The 26,080-nt window shown below is 39.1% G+C and overlaps 1 protein-coding gene across 1 annotated transcript; it reads right to left on the bottom strand.

The window, feature by feature from the left end:
- Positions 1 to 265: 265 nt before the first annotated feature.
- TRIM69 (tripartite motif containing 69) lies at positions 266 to 18,801 on the bottom strand. Its single transcript, XM_070378572.1, has 7 exons — positions 18,793 to 18,801; positions 14,982 to 15,458; positions 14,046 to 14,141; positions 11,203 to 11,436; positions 10,404 to 10,426; positions 10,197 to 10,321; positions 266 to 807 (listed from the first exon to the last, which is right to left on the bottom strand). The coding sequence occupies exons 1-7, from the start codon at positions 18,799 to 18,801 to the stop codon at positions 266 to 268; spliced, it is 1,506 nt and encodes a 501-aa protein (XP_070234673.1).
- Positions 18,802 to 26,080: the final 7,279 nt, after the last annotated feature.

Here is a 26,080-nt window from a genome sequence, read left to right on the forward strand (position 1 = left end):
GTTGCATTTTGCTCTGGTAAAAAAGGATGGATGAGCATGCTCATGAAAGTGGCTCCTGTGTCATAGTAGACCCCAGAGAATTAGAATAACATCTCAAAAAGCTCCAGTGAAATCCATTTAGAATACTGAGAATGGAATTCAATTTGTGAATCCTCTTTTCATTTTCCAGAGTTCCCCATACATTGGGAAGAGAAACCAGTGAGACTGGTAAACTGTTTCAGTACCTCTTTAATAACTTTCTGAATTTACACAATAGTATGACAGATTACTGTGGATGTAAGATATGCAATGGTTCTTTATTCTCTCCGCCATCATTAAGGCAAGGGCAGAAGTAGGGGTAAAGTTTCTCCATGAACATGCTGCTGAAGGTGTAAATGTGGGTCATAGTTTTAGCATTGTAGAAGGACACTTGTCCACCCTCATAATCTAGATATATGCCCACCTTGTTGAGGTTGTTAGTCAGTTTCAGACTGCAAGAAGGAAAATCCAGAGCCTTTAGATCGGTTTGGTTCCTTAGTCTTAAAAGCCAGAATCCTTGCTCGGGAGTTAGAGGACAGCTGCCCTTTCGAAGGATGGATTCTCTGACAACTCCAACTGTCCATTTTGTCTTCTTTGCTACTTCCACTTCCCAGTACCACTTTCCAGATGTGAAGCCTTTTGAGCCCAGCACAGCCACACTTGAGTCAAACCTCTCTGGATCATCAGGCATTAGCTGCTTAATGTCACCATGCCACACACTGGTTCGGTTTTTGGAGAGCACTAGATTTGGGTGAGCAGTTTTAGGGTCCAGAGTTAATGGAGATAGGCCTAGTAAGAAAATAAGAGAAAGCAGGGCATGGGGAAAAAGGGATGAATGCAAGTTCCCATGGACAGTATTTATGTGCTTTATCTCCCCATGCCATATATGCTTAGATGAGCAGGTAATAACTTATATACTCTCTCTCTCTCTCTCTCTATATATATATATATATATATTGTTTTGATATCCATGTGGCTACATTCTAGACATTTTTTATATTTGTGGTAAAAAATCAGACTTTACTCTGAAGCAATTTATACTCTAATAAGAAATGCTGAAAGGATAAAGATTTAGTAAGTGTGCCCAAAAAAGATCTCTAAGGCAATAAGTATTTTAGTTTGATGTAACATGTATGAGGTGTTTGGGTAAACAATGGCAAAAACAGAATGGGTTAAAAACAGTAGCTTGCATGATAGAGAAGATAAGGGCTTGCCTGTTAGGAGCAGATGAGACTGAACTAACTGATACAGAATTTAGAGGACAGTGGTGGTAAGTTTGCATTTGGTTTAATAGACACTGGAACTTTTGAGGTCTGGAATGGTTAATGCCACTGATGATCTGACTGTGACTCCCAAACTGTGTAATTGCCAGTCTGGGACAGGATGGTAGAGAAATTAAGAGTAAGCTCTTAGAAACTGTCATAGAAATCTGAAAGTAATTTTAGCTCAATCAATTTAGTTAAAAAACTGGGCTTGCACTTTGTAATTTTTTTAACTCCATTTTTTCAAATAACGTTTATATTCTACAAACATTAGTTTTTAAAACTGGTCCTTCATCACAGGTAATTTGACAAGTGGTTTAGACAGATCAATGGACAGCAGTATAAAAAAGGAATTTCTAAATGAAGAGAGGTTGGAAGCAAGAAGGTGACACAAATTCTAAATGTGAGATAATTGAGCTTTGGCACAAAATTTGATAAAGGAAACACAAAAACTATTCAAATCATGGACAAAGATACAAATATGCATTTGTATTTGTAACACATTTATTGTTAGTGGATTTATTTATCCTCCGAAGCAAGAACAATCCAGCCTATCTCTCTCTTCTCAGAAAAGCTTGAGTCTTTTCCATCATCCCAGAGACTTTTTCTTTCTAACAAAGAGACTTTGAAGAATCCTGAAGATTTTCCATGTAGGCCAAATCTTCTCACTCTCACAGATCGATCCTCATTCATGTAGGGTTGTTATTTTTTAGGATGTGAGGACTATAATTTCTTTGAAGGTATCGTAAAGAATTCCTGCTAACCTTTTTAGAACCCCCGTCTGCTCTCATCAACCAAGCCTCTGACATCTCCAGCTTAGCTCAGCCTGCCCTCGCTTTGAGGATTCCTAGGAGTCAGCTTTGCATCCCAGCTTTTCTTCTTATGCCATAGTCAGTCCAACAGTAAGTTCTGTCAGCTCCACCTTCAGAATATATTCTGAGCCTACTCAGAATGTACAGACATAACTTCCACAAATACCAGTGTCCTGAAACTACTGCAGTAGCTTTTTAATTGCTCTGTTTCCACTCTTGCCTGTCTGTAGCCTATTCTGCCAAGAAGAAGAATGAGATCATCTAGTTCTCCTACTCAAAATACTCTTATGCTTCCTGTCATCCAAGGTAAAATCCAGAGTCCTTACCGAAGAGACAAGGCCTGCATGATTTACCCACTTCTCTGACCTCATCTCCAACCGCTTACCACCTCCCTCCCCCCATTCAGTTTGGTCCAACCACCCTCGCCTTTTGGCTATTCTTTGAACATACTAAGTTCATTCCTACTACAGGGACTTTACACTTTCTATTTCTGTCCCTGGACACTATTTCACCACATTGTTTACTCCTTAACATCATTCAGACCTTTATTCGTGCAAGTGCAATAGAATGTTATTGATAGAATCTAGCTAGGTATAGAAGTATTTACTGTAAAATTCTTTAAACTTTTCAGTATGTTTAGAAATGTCTACAATAAAACACAGGGAGACCCTGCTCAAAGAGATTTTCTCTGGGCATTCTATCTAAAGTAGCATGTTCATCCATCTATCATGGTTTATACTCTTATCCTGCTTTCTTTTGTCTCATAAATAATTATTTGTTGAGTATATCATGCTTTGTTTTCTTCACAGTAGTTATCAGTATGTGAAATTACTTGATTGTCTCTTCCACTAGAGTGTAATCTCTGGAAAGGCAGGGACTTTGTTTTGTTTCCTCATCTATCTTCAAAATTTGAAACTGTTCCTAGGTATTCAAGTAACTATTTGTTAAACAATTAAATGAACTGCAATTAGAGTTCCATATGAATCTTTGACACCAACTAATTTCACCACGCTTTGTATTCCTGTTATCCTTCGCATAAATACCCAGATTGTAGATCTCTCTAATGATTTAATGTCTACTGTACTTTTATCCTCATTATTCTGTTCTTTACTTCCTCTGCCTTCACCCATCCTCCATCTGTTCCCACCCAACCATTTCCACTCTGCCCTTTGGATCTACCTTCCCATTTAACTCTCATACATCTTCAGTTTACAGAATTCCCTTATCACCTCCTTAATTTAACATAATCCAGACTGATTCTTCCAAAAAAAAAAGAAGCTAACTGAATAACAGCTTCCAGAAGTTCAAGAGACTGTTCATTTTCTAAATTCAGATGCTGGAGATCAGGTAGCCACCACCACCACTTCCAGACCTGTGCTCTATTCCTCAATCTCATGTTAAAAAATCATTCTTCATTTGAGGCTCCTGTCATTCCTTTTCACATTTCCCTCTGGCTGTATTTAATGCTATCATCTACAAACTTTTCCTGGTTATACCCCCTGCATTTTGGGTTGGCCTTACCTTCCTACATCAAATCTAGCCCATCATTTCAAGGGATTTTACTGTCTTTTGGATATAGCTGCCCTTCTCTTCTTGCATGTGTTTGACTTTACTGCTAATGACTTTTGACTCCTTTACATTTAAGGTGCCCATATCAATGACTATATTCTGGAACTTGTCGTCATCAGGAACTGTTCATTCTCTAAAATCTTCAATTTAGGTATGCCATACTCTTTTACTTTTTGAGCTTTCTCACTCCCATCTCTTCCTACAACCATGACTTGACTTCATTAACATCTCTAGTCTCCTATTTCTCTTCATTATCCTAATCTCTTTGCTTCCTGGCTTAAAATTCTTCCCTAAACAGTTTAGCATTGATAGCTTCGTTGCCAATAACCTCAACACTTTTGTCCTCTTATGTTTCTATTTCTGCAGCATCTGCCATGCAACTCTCCAACCTTGGATCTATTCAGCTATTCAAATTCACATCCTAATTCCTCACCATTGCAGGATGAAAATCACAAAATCATGCATACAGATACTTCTACAAATTCAGTATTTCTACTCTATGCTTGGCCATCAGCACTGCCCCAAACTCTTATATTTCCCAAATCAAAGCCTCTCTACTTCCTCACAACAGCAATTTCAAACCTTCAACTCCTCCTCAAATCCCTGTTCCACCACTTCGTCCTTACTTCCAGGCAGAAGGTTTCATCTCCTCTTTCACAGAGAAACTACAGTACATTTTATAAATGAATAGATGAATGAAGAGATGAATCCCTCAATTCTTCCTACTCCCACTGCAAACCCTGTCTTACAAAATTACTTGCTTCTACCGTCTTTATCTCCTCTCCAGTTTTGGAGAAAGCTAAGTAAAGTCAGTACCTCTCTTTTCTGTAGCTCTCACTCTTCCCAACATTCACCAATTATTCCCTTTCTTATACTATTGATTTCTGCCCTTCTACAGGCTGCTTCCCTTCAGTATGTTTTTAGAAGTCCTCTTTTGTCTTTGCTTTCACATATACATCTTCCCTTCTTATTGAAACTTGTCAAATGAGTGATCTATTCACTTCATTACTGCCTCATTCCAAATTGTTCCTGAACCCTATACAATATATAATAATTTATACTCATTCCACTCTTTTGAAATCGCCCCTATCAAAGCCACCAATTTTTAAAAGCATCTCTCTTCCAGTTATTTTCTAAATTTATCTTTGCATTTGGTATGAGTGACCATTCCCTTCTCCTTGACACTCTCTTTGCTTTAGATTCCATGGGGACTTTATTTCCTGTTTTTTCTCTTATTTCTCTGGCCAGATAATTCCTCAGTCCCTTCTGAGGCTTAATTGACCTTCATCTGTTGTTATTCTCTATAACATGCTCTCTCTTTGACTGTATGTTCTCATTCTCCTTAGGCAATCTCATTTATATCAATAGCTCAGCTACCCTCACTCAATATTATTTGTTCCAGCTCTGGCCTCTTTCCTAAGCTCCAGTTAGAATAATTATCCATTTGAATATATACATTTAATTGTTCTGTAGGTCAACACAACATGGCCAAAATTGAACTCATCAGCCCCCTCCAAAATCTGCATCCCCTGTATTTCCATCCTTGACATCACCTTTCTCTATGCCTTACCGCTAATTACTGTCCTGTATATTTCAGGTCTCAGAATTCTGTCTCTGGAATCTATTCTTTATGTTCCATTACCATGCCTCTGGCTTACATCTTAATAATTTTTCACCTAGAAGGTTGCGGCAGACTCTAACTTGGTCTTTGAGACTCTCCTGGGGAGCGGAAACTATGTCTTTTATTTCTGTATCCTTGGAGCCCAACTTAATGCTCGGCATGTAGTATGCCCTCTCTGAGTATGTCAAATGAAGGAGTGAATTTTGGTGATATTTTATTGATACACACAAAACTAAAGAAAATATATTAAAATATTTTAAGATAAAAACAGTTCCCTGCACTGAAATACATGAATGGCCATATTGTCCATGGTTGCTTTTTCACTACAGTGGTATAGTTAAGTAGTTTTGACAAGACCAAACAACCCCCAAAACCTAAAATATTTACTGTCTAACTCTTTACAGAAAAAGTATGAGCCCCTGTCTTAAAGCAACAGCCTCATTTATAAGGCAGGAAAGAAGAAAATAAGAATCTGCAGGATAAGAATAAGCAAAGGCCTAGAAATAAGAAGTATAAAGTATATTTTACCAAGGTTTGACCATAGTTACATTATTATTAAAATAGCCATATATTAAATAAATCCCATTTGATTTTCTTAAATGTAAAATTATACCAAAAGTAAGGAAAAAGTCAGTTTGTGCTTTAAATGATGCTAGAAGTGAAGTTTGGGGGCAAAGAGTACAAGAAGAAAAATACTGTGATCCTGAGAGAGCTAAAATTTTCAGGGTGGAGTAACAGAGGAGGAAGCTGCACAGAGACATCAAAACATCTACAAAGGGATTCCCTCAAGGATGTGACTGAGTATTGCCACATGACTACAGTGAAATTCATTAAATCTAGACAGTGAATCTCCAGAAAGCAGAGCTCACACAAGACTGGGAACAGTTTTCAATCCTGCCAGTCAGGAAAAATGTTATAATATGTGGAACATCAGACAGAGTACTCAGAAGGGTAATATCTTAGAAAATTGGCAGAGTTAGCCCAAGATTAAAGGCTTCTATTGAAACACACTAACAAAGCTTAAAGGCTCAACAAAGCTTAAAGTGTCAAAAGGAGCAAAGTTATTTCAAATAACTTCACTAAATGCCAAAGTTAAATCAATAGAGCTTAAAGGATTACAACAAAGTTAGCAAATAGCAATGTAAAACTGATCGTGTTTGACAGCCAGAAGAGACAAATTACATAACTATCCATTCCTTAAGTGTGAGCTGCACAAAGTAAATTGCTTTCCAAAGTATGGAAAAGAGAAGGGAAATAACTTACACTACCTCAGCCAGGTGATTAAAGCCAACATCAACAGTCATAGACTATGCTGACAGAATGTATGCTTGATATGATGAAAATGACACTTTAACTCCATGGTCTCCCTCGCAGTAACTCACAACCCTAGCATTATTGTGAGAAAAACAACAGACAAATTGCACTAACGTGGCATCCTACAACATACAAAACCAGCAGTCCTCAAAACTGTCAAAATCATCAAAAAACAAGGAAAGCCTGAGAAATTGTCACAGCCAAGAAGAGCTTAAAACTCAGTGTAATGTTGCACCTTCAATGGGATCATGGAATGGGAAAATGACATTAAGTAAAAACTAAGGAAATTCACTCAGGGAGTTGGTGATGGATGGGGTGCCTGGTGTGGGTCGCAAAGAGTCGGACACAACTGAGTGACTGAACTGAACTGAAGGAAATTCAAATGAACTATTGATTTTAGCTACTAGTAATGTATTTGTAATGGTTCATTAATTGTAAATAACGTATCACACTAAATATAAGATAATATAAACTAGGGATGAGGTATATGAAAACTCTCTACTATATTTTCAATTCTTCTATAAATCTAAAAGTATTCTAAAAAATAAAGTTTATTAAGGAGAAAAAAATACATCAGCCGTGCAAAGCAGCAGGAAAATATAACCCACAGTCAGGAGAAAACTCACACAATAAAAACATGTTAGAAATTACAACAGTGGTGGTATTAGCAGACAAAGACGTTAAAACAGATATTATAAATATCTCTCATTAGCCTGAGAATGTAGATGAACAATAAACATGGTAAAGAGAGAAACTGATGATATAAAAAGATGCAACTTTTTGAAGAAATGTAACTGAAATGAAAAACATTCTAAACAGGATTAACAGAAGATTAGACAGTGCAGATGAAAAGATGAGAGAACTTGAATAGCAATAGCAACTATTCAAAATGAAACACAGAAAAAAGGCTTAAAAAGTGCTGAGCATCAATGAGAAGTGAGACAATTTTAGGTGGTCTAATGTGATTGAAGGCAGGAGAAGAGGGTGACGGAAGATGAGATGGTTGGATGGCATCACCGAGGCAGTGGACTTGGGCAAACTCCAGGAGATAAGTGAGGGGCAGGGAAGCCTGGTGTGCTGCAGCCCATGGGGTTGCAAAGAGTCGGACACAACTTGGTGACTGAACAACAACATGTGTAAAATTGGAGTTCCAGAAGTAGAGAAGAAAAGATGGAGGTACAAAACCTAAAAAAAATAATAGCCAACATTTTTCCAAACTTGATGAAAATTATAAACCCATGGATCTGAGAAAACACACCAAGACCCGCATAGTCAACTTGGTGGAAAAAAAGTGACAAAAAACTAAATCTTACAAGTAACCCATGAGAAAAAAAAGATAGTACATACAGAGAAATGATATAAAAGTGATAACAGACATCTCATCAGAAACTATGCAGGTGAGAAAACAATGGAGTGGCTTTTCTAAAGTAGTAGAGTCTATCAACCCACAATTCTATATGAGGAAAAGTATTTTTTTTAAATAAGGTAAAATAAAACTGTGGTGGTATCCAAACATTGTCATGGTAAAACTCAACATGTAGGAAAAGATTTAAAAGATGACATAAAAATGGAGACTGATATTAAGAGAAACAAAAGGAGTCTTCTAGACCAGCATGGATATTACTCCATGCTGGATGAACCAGAGGCAAAAAAAAAAAAAAAAAAAAGCTGAAGGCAAAGTGCAAGAAAGGAAAGTGGGAAAGCAAAGCAAAAGCGGTAAAGGCAACGAAGGGTTTAGCCTGGTAGACCCTTAAAAAAACTCGAAAAATACCACATGGGATAGATCCAGCGTATCCACTGGTTTCAGCGTCCATCAAATGAAAACTTTATTTCCATGTTTTAACTTGGCTTTTTTTCAATTTAAATCCAGCATAACTTCTCAAATTTGTTTTGGGAGCTTGAACAAAATATTTTTTTTGATGGATTTAAAACAATCAGAAAGATAGACATTATCAAACTTTGGCAAGGATTTGGAGAAACTGGGAGTCTCATCCATTGGAGGTGGGAATTAAAATGAATCCACCATTTAAGGGGAAAAAATGTGATAGTTTCTTATAGTTAAGCATATACTTAACATACAACCCAGCAATCCCATCATTAGATATTTACCCTGAAGAAATTAAAGCGTGGACTTCCCTGGTGGTTCAGTGGTTAAGAATCCACCTGCCAATTCAGGGGACACAGGTTCAATCCCTGGTCCAGGAAGATTCCACATGCTGTGGAACAACTAAGCCTGTGCACTGCAACTACTGAGCCCAGGTGCTGCAACTGCTGAAGCCCATGTGCCCTAGAGCCCATGCTCTGCGACAAGAGAAGCCCAAGCTCTGCAACGAAGAGTAGCCCCTGCTCACCAAAGCTAGAGGAAGCCCAGGTGCAGCAATGAAGACCCAGCGCAGCCAATAAGTCAGTTAAATAAAAATAAATTTTTAAAAAAGAAAGCAAAAAGATTTATAAACAAATATTCAGTCAGGTTTCTTCATACTAGCCATAAACTAGAAACTATCCAAATGTCCATCAATTGGTGAATGAATATACAAATTGTGATGTATCCATAAAATACAGTGATTGATACATGCAACAACATAGGTGAATCTCAAAAAGCATTTTGCTAAATGAAAAAAGCCAAACAGAAAAAACTACATAATATATGTATGAGATTTTAGAAAAGACAAAGTGAAATAAAGTAGATCTGTGATTATGAGCAACTGAGGATAGAAGAAAAAGATTGACCACAAAGGGTTATGCAGGAACTTTTGGGGATGACAGAAATTTTCTATATCTTGATTTTGGGGATGTTTACATAAGTGTGTACATTTGTCAGACTCATCAAATTGTACATTAAAATTAACAAATTTTCTTCTATGTTAATTATACCTCAGTAAAGCTGATTTTTTTCATTGTCAGCTACCTGGAAACATTAGCAGGGGTAGATGTGTGATTTTCATTAAATCAGTAATTACAAATAATAATGAGTCTATAAAAAACTTTATTTAGATCTCTATTTCTATAACTTTTTATTTGGAACTTTATTTTATGTTCTTGAAATGTTGTTTGTGTTCTTTTGTCCTGTCCTGTCCAGTTTTGTTTTTTTTTTTTTTTTTTTTAGTATCTGCAGGATGACAAAAACTTAGTCACAGCTATTGAAACAATTGGTTTTCTTTTGAAGCACTTAAGATCTGTAAACAATCTCCTAAGATGATATACTCTATGTTATGAACATTAACCACAAGAGGAACTGTACTCATACATATGATGAATATGTATAGTAACTTCTACCTTCAGAGCAGAGATGCCTCAGAGACTTATATAACTGTTTTAGAAAAATATTAAAATATTGGTTGTTACATTTGATAGAACAGTCAAGCAAAATCATAGGCTGAGAAGTTAGTTCTGACACCAGACTCCATTCACAAGTATAAGATCCTGCATTCTTAGATAACAGTAAGAGAAGAAATTCAGTCATACCAACTAGCCTTTTGGCTAAACTTCATGCCTCCCTCCTTCTAGACTCAAACGTACTGTTAGGGCCACAGAAGAGGTCCTGAGAATGAAACATTAAATTGGGACCCCCAAGAACCAATGGCTCCTACCCACTGTTACCTGGAGAGAGGGTGGACTGCATGTCTCTCCACATCGTATACTGGATGGGCCCTTTGAACACGCCTGGGCTCAGCTTTCTGGAGACAAGCTCCTTGGGCGTCAGCATTCTCATTCCTTGCTCCAAGCTGCAGGGGACGTAAATTGTTTATTCTTAGACATCCTCCAGGGACTGAAGGCAGGCTATTAATACCACAAGGAGACATTTACCTGTCCAAGAGAGGTGTGATGTCCTAGAAGAGGAAAGGAGAAATGGAAAGGTTAGATGCGTGTTCATCAGCTCCAGAAATTTGTTTGGTGTTACTGGCCACCACCAAAATTTAATGGTCAAAACTGCAGTCCTATGCAGATGGCCCCCATCCCATTGCCACCAACTCCTCTCATCCTCCAAATGCCTTTTTTCTGATCTTCATCCTTCGTCTATCCCACGATAAACTGGCTTACTTTCCTCTGATTTTCTAGAGTTTCTTTTTACAGGAAACAAGAAAAAAATTAAGGTTAAGCTGTTTTTACCTATACTGCCACGTAGTCTCAGGAGAACAACACAATAGATATTCCCACCCCAAGGCCACTTTCTTTACTATGGCTAAATTAAGCTTCTGAGTCCTAAGGTAGTAACCAATGCCACTTTAGAGGTGAAGCGTCAGGTAGCAAAGATTGGCAAACAGCTTTTCAAACAGGTCAATTTATGATTACTGAGAGCCAGTAAAAGATACAGTTTAGGTGGCAACATTCTTATTTTTGAGAAATAAAGCTTCAGAGTTCTTTATGGGGAAATATTAAAACAGATTTCTTTTAATGGCATCTTACTATCTTCTTTACTAGGCGTGTGAAAACTTTGAATTGAGTATAAGGCAAAAGGAACCTTCTGCTTTTCTCCCAGGGAATCTTAAAATCACTACAGCAGATTTTTTTCCCCTCCTGGAAGGGAAAATCTGCTTGTACATTCTTTCCAACCCTCTCTTCCCCCCTCTGTTGTACCCATTGTCATGTTGGTATGGAGTCTCACTTTGAGAAAGTCGAAGGGGTTCTGCTGCTCCATCCGTGCCTGGATGCTCACCAACATCTCCTTGGCTAGGAGACACTGTTCCTGAATGTGGCTCAGATTCAGCTCCATCTCCTCATTCAAGGCTTTCCCCTCTTCTCGGAGCTCACTTAAAAGGTCCTTTTCTTTGCTGTGCAGGAACTGATGCAGCTTTAGAAACTCCAGGGAGATGTGTTGCTGCAGATGTAGCTTGTTTTCCTGGAAACCTCCATGATCATCACCATGGTAATTACTGAGACTAGCATTTAGGGATGGGGGCCCACACCACCAGCACTCACACAACTTGGGAAATACCATAACAGGAAAACGCATACAAATACTGCATATCAACATTCAACTGTACTAAAAGGAGGCTTTTGGAAAACGTGTTCTGTCTTTCCCAGCTAGTTTAATAGTCAGGGTTGAAATAGTCAAAAGTCATCTCTAGGTTGCTGTTGCAAAACTGAGGTGGTAACCAATGCCATCTTAAATAAGACTGTGGGGTTAATCAAACTTTGTAAAATGAACAATAATACCCTTTTATCCAGAAGTACAAACCAGTATCTACCAAGTGATGCTGTTAGACTGGGTCCATAGGAGGCTGGAAGAACTGCCCTTTTTTAAGAAATCAGAACTGGAGGAGGCACCACAGTACAAAAAGAGCCAGAGATGGGCAATGTCTGAAGCACTTGAAATTGGTAACTGTTACACTGGGAGCTCTCTTCCTCGTGGGTAAGCCATCTGACATCCTGGCTTCTCAGTTCCTCATCATCATTTCTAGTGATTTTTACCTATATCTACTCATTCTTTTAGTCACATTGAGGGTTTTATCTTCCCCAGCAATTGTACCATCCCCAGAATTACTTTTTATGTTCACTTACCCAGGTTCCACTGTTGCAACTGTTATTGGATTTCATAGAATCCTCCTATTCATTGACCCCTCCATTTCTGTTCATCAACTTCTCTGCCTTCATGTCCCCTCTTATCCAGCTTATAGTCTATGGTCAATCACTGTAATTGTACTCTTTAAAATAGTCTTAACTCTCACTGTCCTCTAGGTCAGACGTTTGCATTTTTCCTTTTACCTATTTCACCATATTTCTCAGTCTCATTTGTTAGTTGTGTCTCTAACCAAGCTTTGAATATTAAATTACTTGATATTCTGTCCTGGGCTCTTTCCCTTTCTCATTCTACACTCTCATTCTCGGTAAAAGCCTCTGCTCTCACAACTTTGAAGTGTAGTCTATACACTGACTTCTTATTTTCAGCCTAGACCAACTTCTCAACTCCAGATTCGTATATCCAACTGTCTATTTGCTATCACCACTCACCTCTCACATCTAATCAGTCACCACATGCAGGTAGTTTTTATTTACAAAGCATATGCTAAAGCTATTTATTTCTTTCAGTCTCTACTGCCATTTTAGTCCAAGCCATCATCGTTCTCTGGGATCACCACAGTAGTCTTCTTCTAACCATTATCCTTGTCATTGCCTTTCTCCAGTCCACATTCCACACAGCCACCAGACTGATGCTTTCAAAATGAGATGAGACCATGTCCTGTTTAAACCTTTTAATGACTTCTCAATTATGCACAGAATAAAATTCAAAATTCATAACATTATCTACAAGGGCCTACATGATTGGGCCTTATCTGCCTTTTCGGTCTCATCTTGCCTACCAAGATCCATCTTAATTGGCCTTCTTTCTGTTTAACATAGTAACTAGCTTCCTGTCTCAAGAACTTTTCTATAATGCTCTTTCCTCTTCATAGAACATTCTCCAGGCCATTTCCTTCATATTCCCCTCACCCAGTTCACTTGGCTAAAGATAACACTTATCCTTTCAATTCTCAATTTTTAATAAGAAATTTTTAATTTCAATTTTTAGTAAGTGACTTCTTCCATCTAGATTAGGCTCTCCGTTTATATACTCTAATATACTGTATATTTATAATCATTTATAGTAATTATCACAGTGATGTTTTATTATTGGTGGGATTATTTAATTAACATCTGTCTCCCACCATAGTTGGAATACAATATCTAGCATAATGCTGCACCACTCAAATATTTGTTGAATGAATGAGTATTGACTGTAATAGCTGAACTAAGAACTCTTACAACAGGAACACGATTCTCTTAAGACATCTTTATTTCCATCTATCCTTCTTTCCCTCATTATATTTATTTCTTCTTCCAGATGTCAAATGCCAGAGAAGACTCTCCTCTATAGGGTAATTAATGAAGAAACAGAACTCCCAAATTATTCCCCCAGCCTAGGAACTGATTTGCCAAGTCCCTAACCATTAATGTTGTCCTAGAGGTCCTGTGAAGTTGAAAGTATAAGCAGTAGTTTTATTTAGTTTGGAAAAAGCTAAGAAGGATTAGATCAGAGAGAAAAGCCAGCAATCTAAGAGACCTTGGTTCAGAGAGGCCTGGTTTTAAGCCCAAAGGAAAGAAAGTTATTTCTTTGAACATAGCAATCTTTAGTGGATTTTTTAAAAATAAATTCCTTATTTTGCCATAGATAATAGGAAAGATCAGACAGATCACAGCCCCATAGCAATCACCTAGTGACTGCACCATGAAAAGGATCAGCTTATCTAGGGGAAAGGTCAGTCTGCTCTCTCTGTTGATCAGCTATTGGGAACCTACTCCACTGCCGTATTTCTTTCCACTCTACAGTGTCTGTTTTCTACTTCTATAGCCTGGTGCCATTTAGCATTTTGTTGTATATGTAAAGGTACCTTTCCACCCATATAGCTGAAGTTACAGGGAGGGTACAATTCCAGTTCTGTCTCATGGTCCCTCTGCCCTGCTCCTCACCTTGTGAGCAGCAATAGCATCCTTCTGCATATTCTTCAGGGACTGAAGCTCCTTCAGGGTTGCCTCCAGTTGACCCTGATGAATGGTAAGCTCCTCCTGGGGATACCATAAAGAATTAACCCATGCTAACTGGGAGATAAAGGGCCATGAAGAACATCTACCCCAAAGCCCCAGGGTGTCAGGGGGAAAGAAAGCAAGCTCCTGCTACAAAAGTCTCCTTTTCCCTTGTATCATAATTCCTGTCTCTTCCAAAAATTGTGAAGAAAATTACAAACTGCAGAGAAACTAAGTTTTACCTTCTTATTAGCTAGCTACAGGGCTTTGAAGAAGATAACAGAACTCTGTACATTTTCTAATATATTTACACTGTTCTTGCTATCTCTACTTTTACTTACATTGTTCTCACAACACTCGTTTCTTCCTTCTGTCCATCCAAATTCAAATAATTGCCCCCCTTTCAAGCTTTCTTTCTTTCACCATGCCTCCCCTGACTATTTCAGTTTTCTCTAATCTCTGAAATTCTAAACATTTGTGAATTACAAATGTGACAAAAATTTAGCTCTCAACAGTAGACTGTCTTATAGTCCTTCTGTTGTTTTGTTCACTTTAAACTTGACTAAATTTCAAGACTTTTATAACAAAAGCAATATTTTACAAGTCCATGTTCTGTACAGTGTCTAGTAGAATGCTGTCAAGGCAAGGTTTAGGTAAATGTTTGATTTATTGAGGAAGTAGGCCAGAGCTCCCTTACTGCTTCCCTATGATTGACAACTACAGAGAAAGAACTTTGCAAGATACATTGTATTTTTTGAGCCCTCTGAGCTTTCTAATAATCACCTGAATGAAGGTGTGGTATTGAAAGAAGTCCAACAAACGATTTTTCCCAGCCTTCCTAAGGAATTGCTCAAGACTGTTCAAGACCCAGGGCTCACCCACCGTGAAGAAATGGACAGCATCAGAGATCTGCAGGAATTCTTTAGACTGCCCCACAGACAATCGAGCGTCTTTGCATTGAAAGCATATTAGTCTCCCATCTGGCTTACTGAACAGTTTCAGGTTCTCTCCATGCTCTGGGCACCGTGGATGGCCCTTGAGCAGGGGTAGCTTCTTAATCTTCTCTACCAGTTTCTCCAGTACAAGATTAAATGTACAGTTACTGTATTGACATAACATCTTACACTCAGGACAGAATGTTTCATTTGCTTGCTGCTTCCAAAAGTTTTGGATACAAGATTGGCAGAAGTTGTGGCCACAGCTTAGCATTAGTGCGTCACGAAACCAGTCATTACACAATGGGCAGTGTAATTCCGTAGTAATATCTTGAATCTGCACTTTGGAGGATATTTGGGTGATCACATCATTCACTTCAGCGTAGCTGTCTGAATCAGTTTTGGAGGAGAGGTTGGAAGATACCTTTGAAAAAGAACAGCTAAAATGAGTTTCTCTTTCTTGTTGCCCATTTCAGCATTTCAGAGTAGTGGGCTCTGTTCCTAAAGGAGCTGAGAATTGGTGCAGCCAGAGTAAAAGCACTATCATCGCTTCTTTGAAAGTGATCAGTAAATTCAGTGTTCTCTAACATCAGAGTTTATTCTACTCCCAACATTATTAAACTTTAATAGAGAACCAAGGCAGAAGATGAAAGAGTACCCAATCAAAGAAATGTATTTCATTGTATATTACTTCTTCCACTCACTTTCTCCTTGTATCAGTTGAAAGTTTTACTTTAAACATTTGTTCTATTAGTTATTACCTTTCATTTTGTTTTCTAGAAGTCATGTGCAAAGAATTGGAAGATCAGATTCCTCAGTCAATGGCATAATATCATCAATTATAATATCATCCAGGCCCTTCACCCTTCCCTTTTAAAAAACATGTTCCAGAAATAACATTTATACAGAAAATGTAGAATCATAAAGGTACAGATCAATGACTTTTCACAAAATGAACATATCTGTGTAATCATAACCCTGATCAAGAAACAAAACATTTTCAGGATAACCAACAAGGTCCTACTGTATAGCCCAGGGAACTCTGCTCAAAGTTATGTGGCAGTCTGGATGGAAGTGGGGAGATTGGGGGAGAATGGATACATGTATATGACTGAGAGTCCCTTCACTGTCCACCTGAAGCTGTCACAATGCTAATTGGCTATACTTCAATATAAAATTAAAAGTTTATTTGAAAAAAGAATATAGTTGAAAACAGCATTAAAAAAAGAAAAACATTTTCAGCATCCCGGAAGTTCCCCCCCCATATGCCTGCTTCAAGTCACTATCCCTCATTAAGACTGACCCCCATCCTGACTTCCAACACAATATATTAGTTTTACCTGTTTTTAATTTTATATAAATGCAAATATATACTCTTTTGTTGCTGACCTCCTTTGTCAACATTATATTTGTGAGATTTATTCATATTCTATATAATTTTGGTCCATTCATCCTCATTGCTATATAATATCCAGTGTGTAAATATGCCATAATTTATTTCTCTGTTCTACTGTTGATAGACTTTTTGAGTAGTTACCAGTGTGGAGCTATTATAAATAGTGTTGCTAGGAACATTCCTGCTCATGTTCTTTGGTGAATATATATTATATACAGACATATGTAGGAGATATTGTGGGTTGGCTTCCAGGCGACCACAATAAAATGAATATCAGAGTAAAGTGAAACACATAAAATTTTTGGTTTCCCAGTGCATATGGAAGTTATTACTGTAATCTATTACATGTGCAATAGCATGATGACTAAAAAGTACGTATCTTAATTAAAAATACTTTTTTGTTAAAATATGCTAACCATCATTTGAGCCTTCAACAAGTGGAGTCTTTTTGCTAGTGGAGAGTCTTGCCTCTGTGTTGATGGCTGCTGACTTCTCAGGGTGATGGTTGCTGAAGGCTGGGGTGGCTGTGGAGGTTTCTTCGAATAAGTAGTGAAGTTTGGTGCATTGATTGACTCTTCCTTTCACAAATGATTTCTCTTTAGCATGTGGCACTGTTTGATAGCATTATACCCACACTACAGCTTCTTTCAAAATTGGAGTCAGTCCTCTCAAACCTTGCCTCTACTCTATCACTAATTTTATGTCATAGTCTAAATCCTTTGTTGTAATTTCAACACTCTTCATGGTATCTTCACCTGGAGTAGATTTTATCTCGAGAAACCACGTTTTTCCCTCATCCATAACAAGCAACTTCTCCTCTATTAAAGTTTTTTTTTTTTTTAATGTGGACCATTTTTGAAGTCTTTGTTGAATTTGTTATAATGTTGCTTCTGTTTTATTTTTTGGTTTTTTGGCTGCCAGGCATGTGGGATCTCAGCTCCCTGACCAGGAATCAAAGCCACACACCCCCCACGTTGGAAGGTGACTGCCACTAGACCTCCAGTTGTTTTTGTTGTTCAGTGGCTCAGTTGTGTCCCACTCTTTGCAACTCCATGGGCTGCAGCACACCAGGCTTCCCTGTCCTTCAGTCTCTCCCAGAGTTTGCTCAAACTCTTGTCCATTGAGTCAGTGATGCCATCCAGCCATCTCACCCTCTGTCATCCCCTTCTCATCCTGCCCTCAGTCTTTCCCAGCTTCAGGGTCTTTTCAAATGAGTCAGCTTTTTGCACCAGGTGGCCAAAGTATTGAAGCTTCAGCTTCAGCATCAGTCCTTCCAATGAATATTCAGAGTTGATTTCCTTTAGGATTGACTGGTTTGATTTCCTTGCTGTCCAAGAGACTCTCAAGAGTCTTCTCCAGCACCACAGTTTGAAAGCATCAATTCTTCAGTGCTCAGCGTTCTTTATGGTCCAACTCTCACATCCTTACATGACTACTGGAAAACCCATAGCTTTGACTATAATACAGACCTTTGTCGGCAAAGTAACATCTTTGCTTTTTAATACGCTGTCTAGGTTTGTCATAGCTTTTCTTCCAAGGAGCAGGTGTCTTTTAATTTCATCACTACAGTCACCATCCACAGTGATTTTAGAGCCCAAGCAAAGAAAGTCTGTCACTGTTTCCATTTTTTCCCCATCTATGTGCCCAAGTGATGGGACTGGATGCATGATCTTAGTTTTCTGAATATTGAGTTTTAAGCCACCTTTTTCTCTCTCTTCTTTCACCTTGATCAAGAAGCTCTTTAGTTCCGTGAAATTGCAGTTAATTGAGTCATATCTTTAGGCTCCACTTCCAGTTCTGGTTCTCTTGATATTCCACCACTGAAGTTTTGAACCCCTCAAAGTCTTCCTTGTGGATTTTAATCAACTTCTGCCAAATTCCTGTGTATGCTGATAGTTTGACCTCTCCCCACAAATCCTAAGTGTTCTTAATGGCATCTATAGTGGTGAATCCTTTGCAGAAGGCTATCAATCTACTTTGCCCAGATCTATCAGAGGAATCACTATCTAATGCAGTTATAGCCTTATGAAATGTATTTCTCAAATGGAAAGACTTAAAAGTTGAAATTATCCTTGTCCCATGTCCTGTTGGCAGGCATGAAAACAGCATGAATCTCATTGTACATCTCAATCAGAGTTCTTGAGTAATCAGACAAATTATCAATGATATTTTGAAAATAATTTTTTTCTGAGCAGTAGATCTTAACAGTGGGCTTAAAATATTCAGTAAACCATGTTGTCAGCAGATGTGTTGTCATCTAGGCTTTGTTTATAGAACACCGGCAGAGTAGATTTAATGTAAATCCTAAGGGCCCTAGGATTTTCAGAATGGTAAATGAGCACTGGCTTCAACTTAAACTTACCAGCTGCATTCGCCCTTAGCAGGAGACACGTCCTGGCCTTTGAAACTAGGGAGCCAGCCACTGACTACCCCTCTAGCTGTGAGAGTCCTCGGTAGCATCTTCTTCCAATATAAGGCTGCTTCATCTACACTGAAAATCTGCTGTTCAGTGTGGCCACCTCACTAATGACCTCAGCGAGAGCTTGTGAACAGTTTGCTGTAGCTTCTACCTCAGCACTGGCTGCTTCACCTGGAACTTTCATGTCTTGAAGATGGCTCCTGGAGCCGTGTGTCCCCCTCGGCTAGATTCATACTCTTCTTCTGCAGCCCCCTCACCCTTCCCAGCCTTCCTGAAATCGAAGAGAGTTAGGGCCTTGCTTGGATGAGGCTTTGATTTAAGGGTTGTTGTGGCTGGTTTGATCTCTTACCCAGACCCCCAAAGCTTCCTCCATTATCAGCAGTAAGGCTGTCTTGCTTTTTCACTCTTCACAGCTTATTGGACTCACACTTTTAGTTTCCTTCAAGAAATTTTTCTTTGCATTCACAAGTTGGCCACGTGGCACAGGAAACCTAGCTTTCAGCCTGTCTTGGCTTTTGACATGCCTTCCTCACCAAGGCTTAATCTTTTGTAGTTTTTGATTTAAGACATGTGACTCTTCCTTCCCTTTGAACACTTAGGGGTCATTGTAGGGTTATTAGTCAGCCAAATATCAATCTTGCTATGTCTCAGGGAATAGGCAGGCCCAGGGAAAAGGAGAGAGACAAAGGAATGGCCCATCTGCAGCAGTCAGAACACACACAGCATTTATAAAGTATCCTTGTCTTATGCAAGTGTGATCTGTGGGGCCTCAGAACAATTACAATAACATCAAAGATCACTAATCACAAGTAATATAATATCTGTGATAGAAATGTAATAATACATATAATTATATTTTTATTATATAATAATATGTAATATATCAGATATTAATATACTAGTTTAAAAGCTTGAAATATTACAAGAATTTTCAAAATGTGGCACAGAGACACAAAGTGAGCAAATACTTTTGGGAAAATGGGACCAATATACTTGCACAGAGCAGGGTTGCCACAGACCTTCAATTTGTAAAAAAATGCACAATGCTATTAACATTCTTACATGTGTTACTATACGTCTTTTCTGTATTTTTTTGTGGACATGTGTAAACATTATACATGTGGAAATAACACTGATAGATCATGGGATATGAACACCTTTACCTTTACCACATAATACCAAACTGTTTGCCAAAACAATGGTAGGAATTTACACTCTACTAGCAGGACATGAAAATTTTGGTTGCTCCACTTCCTCACCAACATCTATTTTTGTCACATTTTCTGTCTTATAACAAACCAACTGATGTGTAATGGTACCTCAGTATAGCTTTAGTTTTCATTTTTGTGATTACCTAATGCAGTTTAACCAGAGAAGGCAATGGCACCCCACTCCAGTACTCTTGCCTGGAAAATCCCATGGATGGAGGAGCCTGGTAGGCTGCAGTCCATGGGGTCACTAAGAGTCAGATACGACTGAGTGACTTCACTTTCACTTTTCACTTTTCATGCATTGGAGAAGGAAATGGCAACCCACTCCAGTGTTCTTGCCTGGAGAATCCCAGGGACGGGGGAGCCTGGTGGGCTGCTGTCTATGGGATCAGACAGAGTCAGACATGACTGAAGTGACTTAGCAGCAGCAGCAATACAGTTTAACATTTTTCACATATTTGTGGATCATCTTTTGTTAAGAGAAGAAGTGTCTTAAGTCTTTTGTTCATTTTTTTAATGAGTTGTTTGTCTTATTGATTCAGAGTAGTTCTCTATATATTCCAGATACTAGTTCTATTTTGGTTGTTTTGTAAATATCTTCTCCCACCTTTGGCTTATGGCTTGTCTTTTCATCCCCATTATAGTGTCTTCCCATGAAAAGAAGTCCTTAATTTTAGTGTAATTCAGTGTAATTTCGGAAAAGGCAATGGCAACCCACTCCAGTACCCTTGCTTGGAAAATCCCATGGACAGGGGAGCCTGGTGGGCTGCCATCTATGGGGTCACATAGTCAGACACGCCTGAAGCAATTTAGCAGCAGCAGCAGCAGCAGTGTAACTTAGTATAATTTAGTTTATAAATCTCTTCTATTTTATATTTTGTCTAGATTAAAGGCAAGTCCGTACAGGGAATATCTGTGTTTATTTCTGCTTGGAGATCCAAATTACACCAACCCTCCACCATTTTATGTTAATATTATTGGTTTCAAATCTGTAGCTCAAAGCATGCATGCTAAATAAGTTGCTTCAGTCATGTCTGACTCTTTGTGACCCTATGGACTGTAGCCTGCCAGGCTCCTCTGTCCATGGGATTCTCCAGACAAGCATACTGAAGTGGGTTGCCATACCCTCCTCCAGGGGATCTTCCTGACCCAGGGATAGAACCTGCTTCTCTTACATCTCCTGCATTAGCAGGAGGGTTCTTTACCACTAGCTAGCTCATAGAGGGGATTGTAAATTTTAAGCCTAACCCTGTAGGAGGGCAAGCTTGTGGTTAAAAACTCTCCACAGACACTCTTATCACTCAGACCCCAGATCATGATAGTAAAGGTCCTTTATTATTTTTCTTTGCCACTCCTTCACTGAGGATGTAACCCTTCAAATGTGTTACCATTATTTAAGGGTCTGAGGTCCAACTCCCTACTTGATGTGGGTCTAAAGATTGTTAAATCAATTTTACATAAGTTAAATAAATTTTTTTTTAATTGTTAAATCTGGGTTTTCCTGAGATACACAAAAACTCTCAGTACTGATACAGCTCTCAATGACTCCAGCCCATCTCACTGCTTTCCAGTCTGTATTCTTTGGAATTTCTCTTTACTTTCTTGTACACTCAGGTATGCATTACAAAGGATGTTTGTTACATTTTAACTGGCATTTCAAGATGTTTTATAGTGGCAGGTTTTCCAGGATAAATGGTTCACAGTATTGCCAGGTGTTTCCCAGAATAAATGATTCACAGTATTATAGCTGCTATTATTAAATAGTAACCAGTAGAAGTGGATTTGATATCAGTACCTAAGAGTCTGATGAAGTAAACATTCAATAATTTCAGCTCTGTTCTAATTCCCAAACTTGTTAGGGCGTAGAAGTGGGTAAGATAGAGGCTCTGCCCTTGAACTGCTCACATCTAGGTTTTCACTAGCATTTGTAGGTCATGGCAAAGTACTACTCGAAGTCCCTGGCCCATTCTTCTTAACCTCCCAACTCCTTTACCCTATCCTGTACCTCATAAGCATGTATGTGGAAAACCTAGCCCACACAACAAAGCTCCATACACGCATACACACACATCCCTATACACAGCTACCCTTCGGGCACACAGTTGCCTATGGGAGCTATGGAGGTCCTAACAGTGGACACAGAATCTCTTGAATAGAGAATTTTAAGAGTCCTGGATGCATGGCATGTAATTTAAAATATTTATGGGAGAGAGCATTTTCCAGTCATGGACTCTCTATCTTATAAAGAAGAATATAGCTGGAGGAGGGTCAGAGTGGGAGCCTTCCCAGGTCTAGCAGTGGCTTTTCCTGCCCACTCCACTCACCTTTATTCTACCTCATCTGAGCACTAGCCATGGGTTGAGCCTGTCTCTATTCTGGAATCAGCAACGAGAGGGTGGCCTGAAACCAAGTCTGGAGTTCCATCTCACAGGCCATATCTTTACCAGAACTGAACTTCTGGAGTCTCAGGGCCCTGTGGGATCTGTCTGATTTAGCTGTGTGGAGGACCTTGTCACCATTGACAGCCCAGGGCTCTCCTTCTTCCAGAGTATTCTGCCAGGATTCCTGAAATGACTTTGCCCCCAGCTTAGACTTTTCAAATGCCAGGATCCACTGTTCCCAGCATATACCATTACCAGCTCTGTGTATTCTTACCCTTTCCTAAATGCTAAAGCTGAAACGCTGTGATTCAGGAGTATAGAAATGGAGACTGAGATGAAACCTCCTCAGAGCAGGAGGATAATTTGTATAGTAGAGCTAAGTATGTTTTCAGTTCAGTTCAGTTGCTCAGTTGTGTCCGACTCTTTGCAACCCCATGAATTGCAGCACGCCAGGCCTCCCTGTCCATCACCAACTCCCGGAGTTCACTCAAACCCATGTCCACCGAGGCGGTGATGCCATCCAGCCATCTCATCCTCTGTCGTCCCCTTCTCCTCCTGCCCCCAATCCCTCCCAGCATCAGGGTCTTTTCCAATGAGTCAACTCTTCGCATGAGGTGGCCAAAGTATTGGAGTTTCAGCTTTAGCATCACTCCTTCCAATGAACACCCAGGACTGATCTCCTTTAGGATGGACTGTTGGATCTCCCTGCAGTCCAAGGGACTCAAGAGTCTTCTCCAATACCACAGTTCAAAAGCATCAATTCTTCGGCACTCAGTTTTCTTCACAGTCCAACTCACATCCATACTTGACCACTGGAAAAACCATAGCCTTGACTAGATGGACCTTTGTTTGCAAGGTAATATCTCTAGTATGTTTTCTGCTGCTGCTAAGTTGCTTCAGTGGTGTCCAACTCTGTGCGACCCCATAGATGGCATCCCACCAGGCTCCCCCCATCCCTGGGATTCTCCAGGCAAGAACACTGGAGTGGGTTGCCATTTCCTTCTCCAGTGCATGAAAGTGAAAAGTGAAAGTGAAGTCACTCAGTCGTGTCCAACTCTTTGCAACCCCATGGACTGCAGCCTACCAAACTCCTCCATCCATGGGATTTTCCAGGCAAGAGTACTGGAGTGGGGTGCCATCGCCTTCTCCCTAGTTTGTTTTAGGAGAGCATAATAGATGGGTCCTTGATGTATGACTAGGGGGTGTGGTCAATGGAAATATATAGGCTATATAAGATAGGACTCAAAAGATCAGATCTTAGGCAGACAGAAGTGAGGAACATTATTATGGGAGAAAAAAGAAATGTTAAATGTACAAATACTATTTTTCAATATGCATATTGGGTCCTCCACAGGATGAAAAGCTTAAATATAGATGGAAAATTTATTCTGAGGCAGAATCCCTGATGATTAGTCCATAGGTTTCTCTCATGCTCTTGAAAGGAAAACTAGAATTCAGAATTTGCTCTGACACTCAAGTCAGTCTAATCAAGGGAGTCCAAAGGATTCTGACCCTAAGACCTCAGTTGTCTCTATCTGCTGTACATCCCCTCAAGAATCTAAGTATCCAGAACTCTTAACTCTTCATTTCTAACCCTCCATTACCAGTTATAACTTTGTGCTTGCCTCTCCTTGTAAACTTAGTTTCACTCATATTCAGATCTGTTCTAGCCAAGAGAACATGGCTAAAAATGCTTTGCCTCACCATTCATCAGATTCCATACTCATTGATACCTCTCTTGCTCTCTTTCCACACTTATATTTTCACCTCTTTCTATCCAAATGCTTTGGCTTGAATTCCTAGACCTTTGCTCCCTAGTTTCCCTGTGTTGCCTGTGTTCTTTACCCCTGACACTTAATCTCCTCAAACCTGGGTCTTGCCTGCCTGGACCTAATAGAGCCATCTCTCTTGGAATATTACCCCTCCACCATTCTTCTGTCTTTCTGCAACGTCTATCAGACAAATATAAGTGCCTCTCCCTTTAGCCCACATTTCTCTTAATTTCCTTCTCATATTCTCTAATTCCAAAGTTCTCAGTGCTTTGCTCTGGACATTTTTCCCCATTCTTTTTTTATGGATGCTACTTTTTTTTTTTTTTTTAACATTGAATGAGCTGAGTTCTTCCTCGGCTGTTTGCAAGAGACTTCCAAGAGGATGGAGGCAGGACCATATTTAAGGTCATTTGCTGTATGAACCAGTATGTGCTAGTGCTTGCTTTTCCCCATGATTAGCATTTCAGGGTTTCTTACAGTGCAGGGTCTATGTCCTTCACTATTCCGTACCAACAGACTGCTTTTTACAGGCATGACTATCTGTCCTTGTTCAACTTCACCTTCCCTATACCTCAAATCTTTGTGACAAATGGAAATTAAAAACAAAAAACTCCAACTTCAGTCTGCTTGCCTGTTCTTGTTGTTCAGTACAAGAGCTTTTTGCTCTTGGGTCACCTTCTTTGGAGAGCAATATTACTCTCACATTGTATAAAATCTGCATCCCTAGGGCATCCATTATCACATTCCTGTTTGACTTTCACTATACTGGGCTGTAGTCATAGGCTGTAGTCCAGGCTTACAGACTATTTTTATCTGTTTTCATTTGTCTATTTTGTTTGTTTTTCATCCTCTTTATAGTTTTGAGTTGGATGAATTTCTGAGAGAAGAAAGAAAATCAGTTTTTATTCTAACACTTGAAAACCAGTGCTTAAATTGTTTTTGACCATTTATCCAATCCTTTTGTGTTTGTAGAGAAGGGCTGGGGAGAGGGTAGGGGAGGATATTTCAATATGTCTTTCATACACCATCTTAATCAGATTAAGTAATGGACTTTCAGCAGTCATCAATGTGGATGCCTCTCTTCAAAGATTTCAAGTTAAATTTCCTTCCAGCAACAGGTATAGGAACTCAAAGTCAATGTTAAGCAGTGTTATAGAAAAGGCTATGCTCTATTCTTCCCACAGCTTCACAATACTTCCCACAGTATTTTTAAACTAAGATTCACCCCCAGGACCTACTAGATATATTAATCACAGTTGCTGTCATTCCCGTAGTCCATGCTAAAGGTCAAGCCTGCATATAGCTTGTGACCTCCACTGACCATCTGCCAGGTAATTAAAATACAGGTGGGCTTCTGACCCATTCCATAGGGTGTTCAACAACCCAAGATGTGACTCAGTGACAAAAGATGGTATGGGAAAAACAGAACCTCTTGCAAATTTAGCTCTGGAAACAAGAGAGAGAATCAAGAAACTGACAATCAAAGCAAAAGCTTAAAGGTTTCCATGAGGTAGAGTTTGGAACAAAAAGATCACACCATGGAGAATCATAAATAAATATAATCTAGAAGATGAATTTTAAACGTAAGGCCAAAAATAAAAAACCAATGCAGATATGTAGGGTGGAATGTGAAGTCAAGTGGGCCTTAGAAAGCATCACTACGAACAAAGCTAATGGAGGTGATGGAATTCCAGTTGAGCTATTTCAAATCCTAAAAGATGATGCTGTAAAAATGCTGCACTCAATATGTCAGCAAATTTGGAAAACTCATCAGTGGCCACAGGACTTTGGAAAAGGTCAGTTTTCATTCCAATCCCAAATAAAAGGAAATGCCAAAGAATGCTCAAACCACCGCACAATTGCACTC

The sequence above is a fragment of the Bos mutus genome, chromosome 10 (assembly GCF_027580195.1).
Source record: "Bos mutus isolate GX-2022 chromosome 10, NWIPB_WYAK_1.1, whole genome shotgun sequence".
NCBI classification, from domain to species: domain Eukaryota; kingdom Metazoa; phylum Chordata; class Mammalia; order Artiodactyla; family Bovidae; genus Bos; species Bos mutus.

Excerpts from the sequence above, each read along its gene's own strand:
- TRIM69 (XM_070378572.1), bottom strand. Across the intron at positions 11,437-14,045 it reads ATGCTATTGCTGCTCACAAG|GAAAACAAGCTACATCTGCA; the intron begins GTGAGGAGCAGG and ends GGAGGTTTCCAG. Across the intron at positions 808-10,196 it reads GCAGTCCACCCTCTCTCCAG|GCCTATCTCCATTAACTCTG; the intron begins GTAACAGTGGGT and ends TTTTCTTACTAG.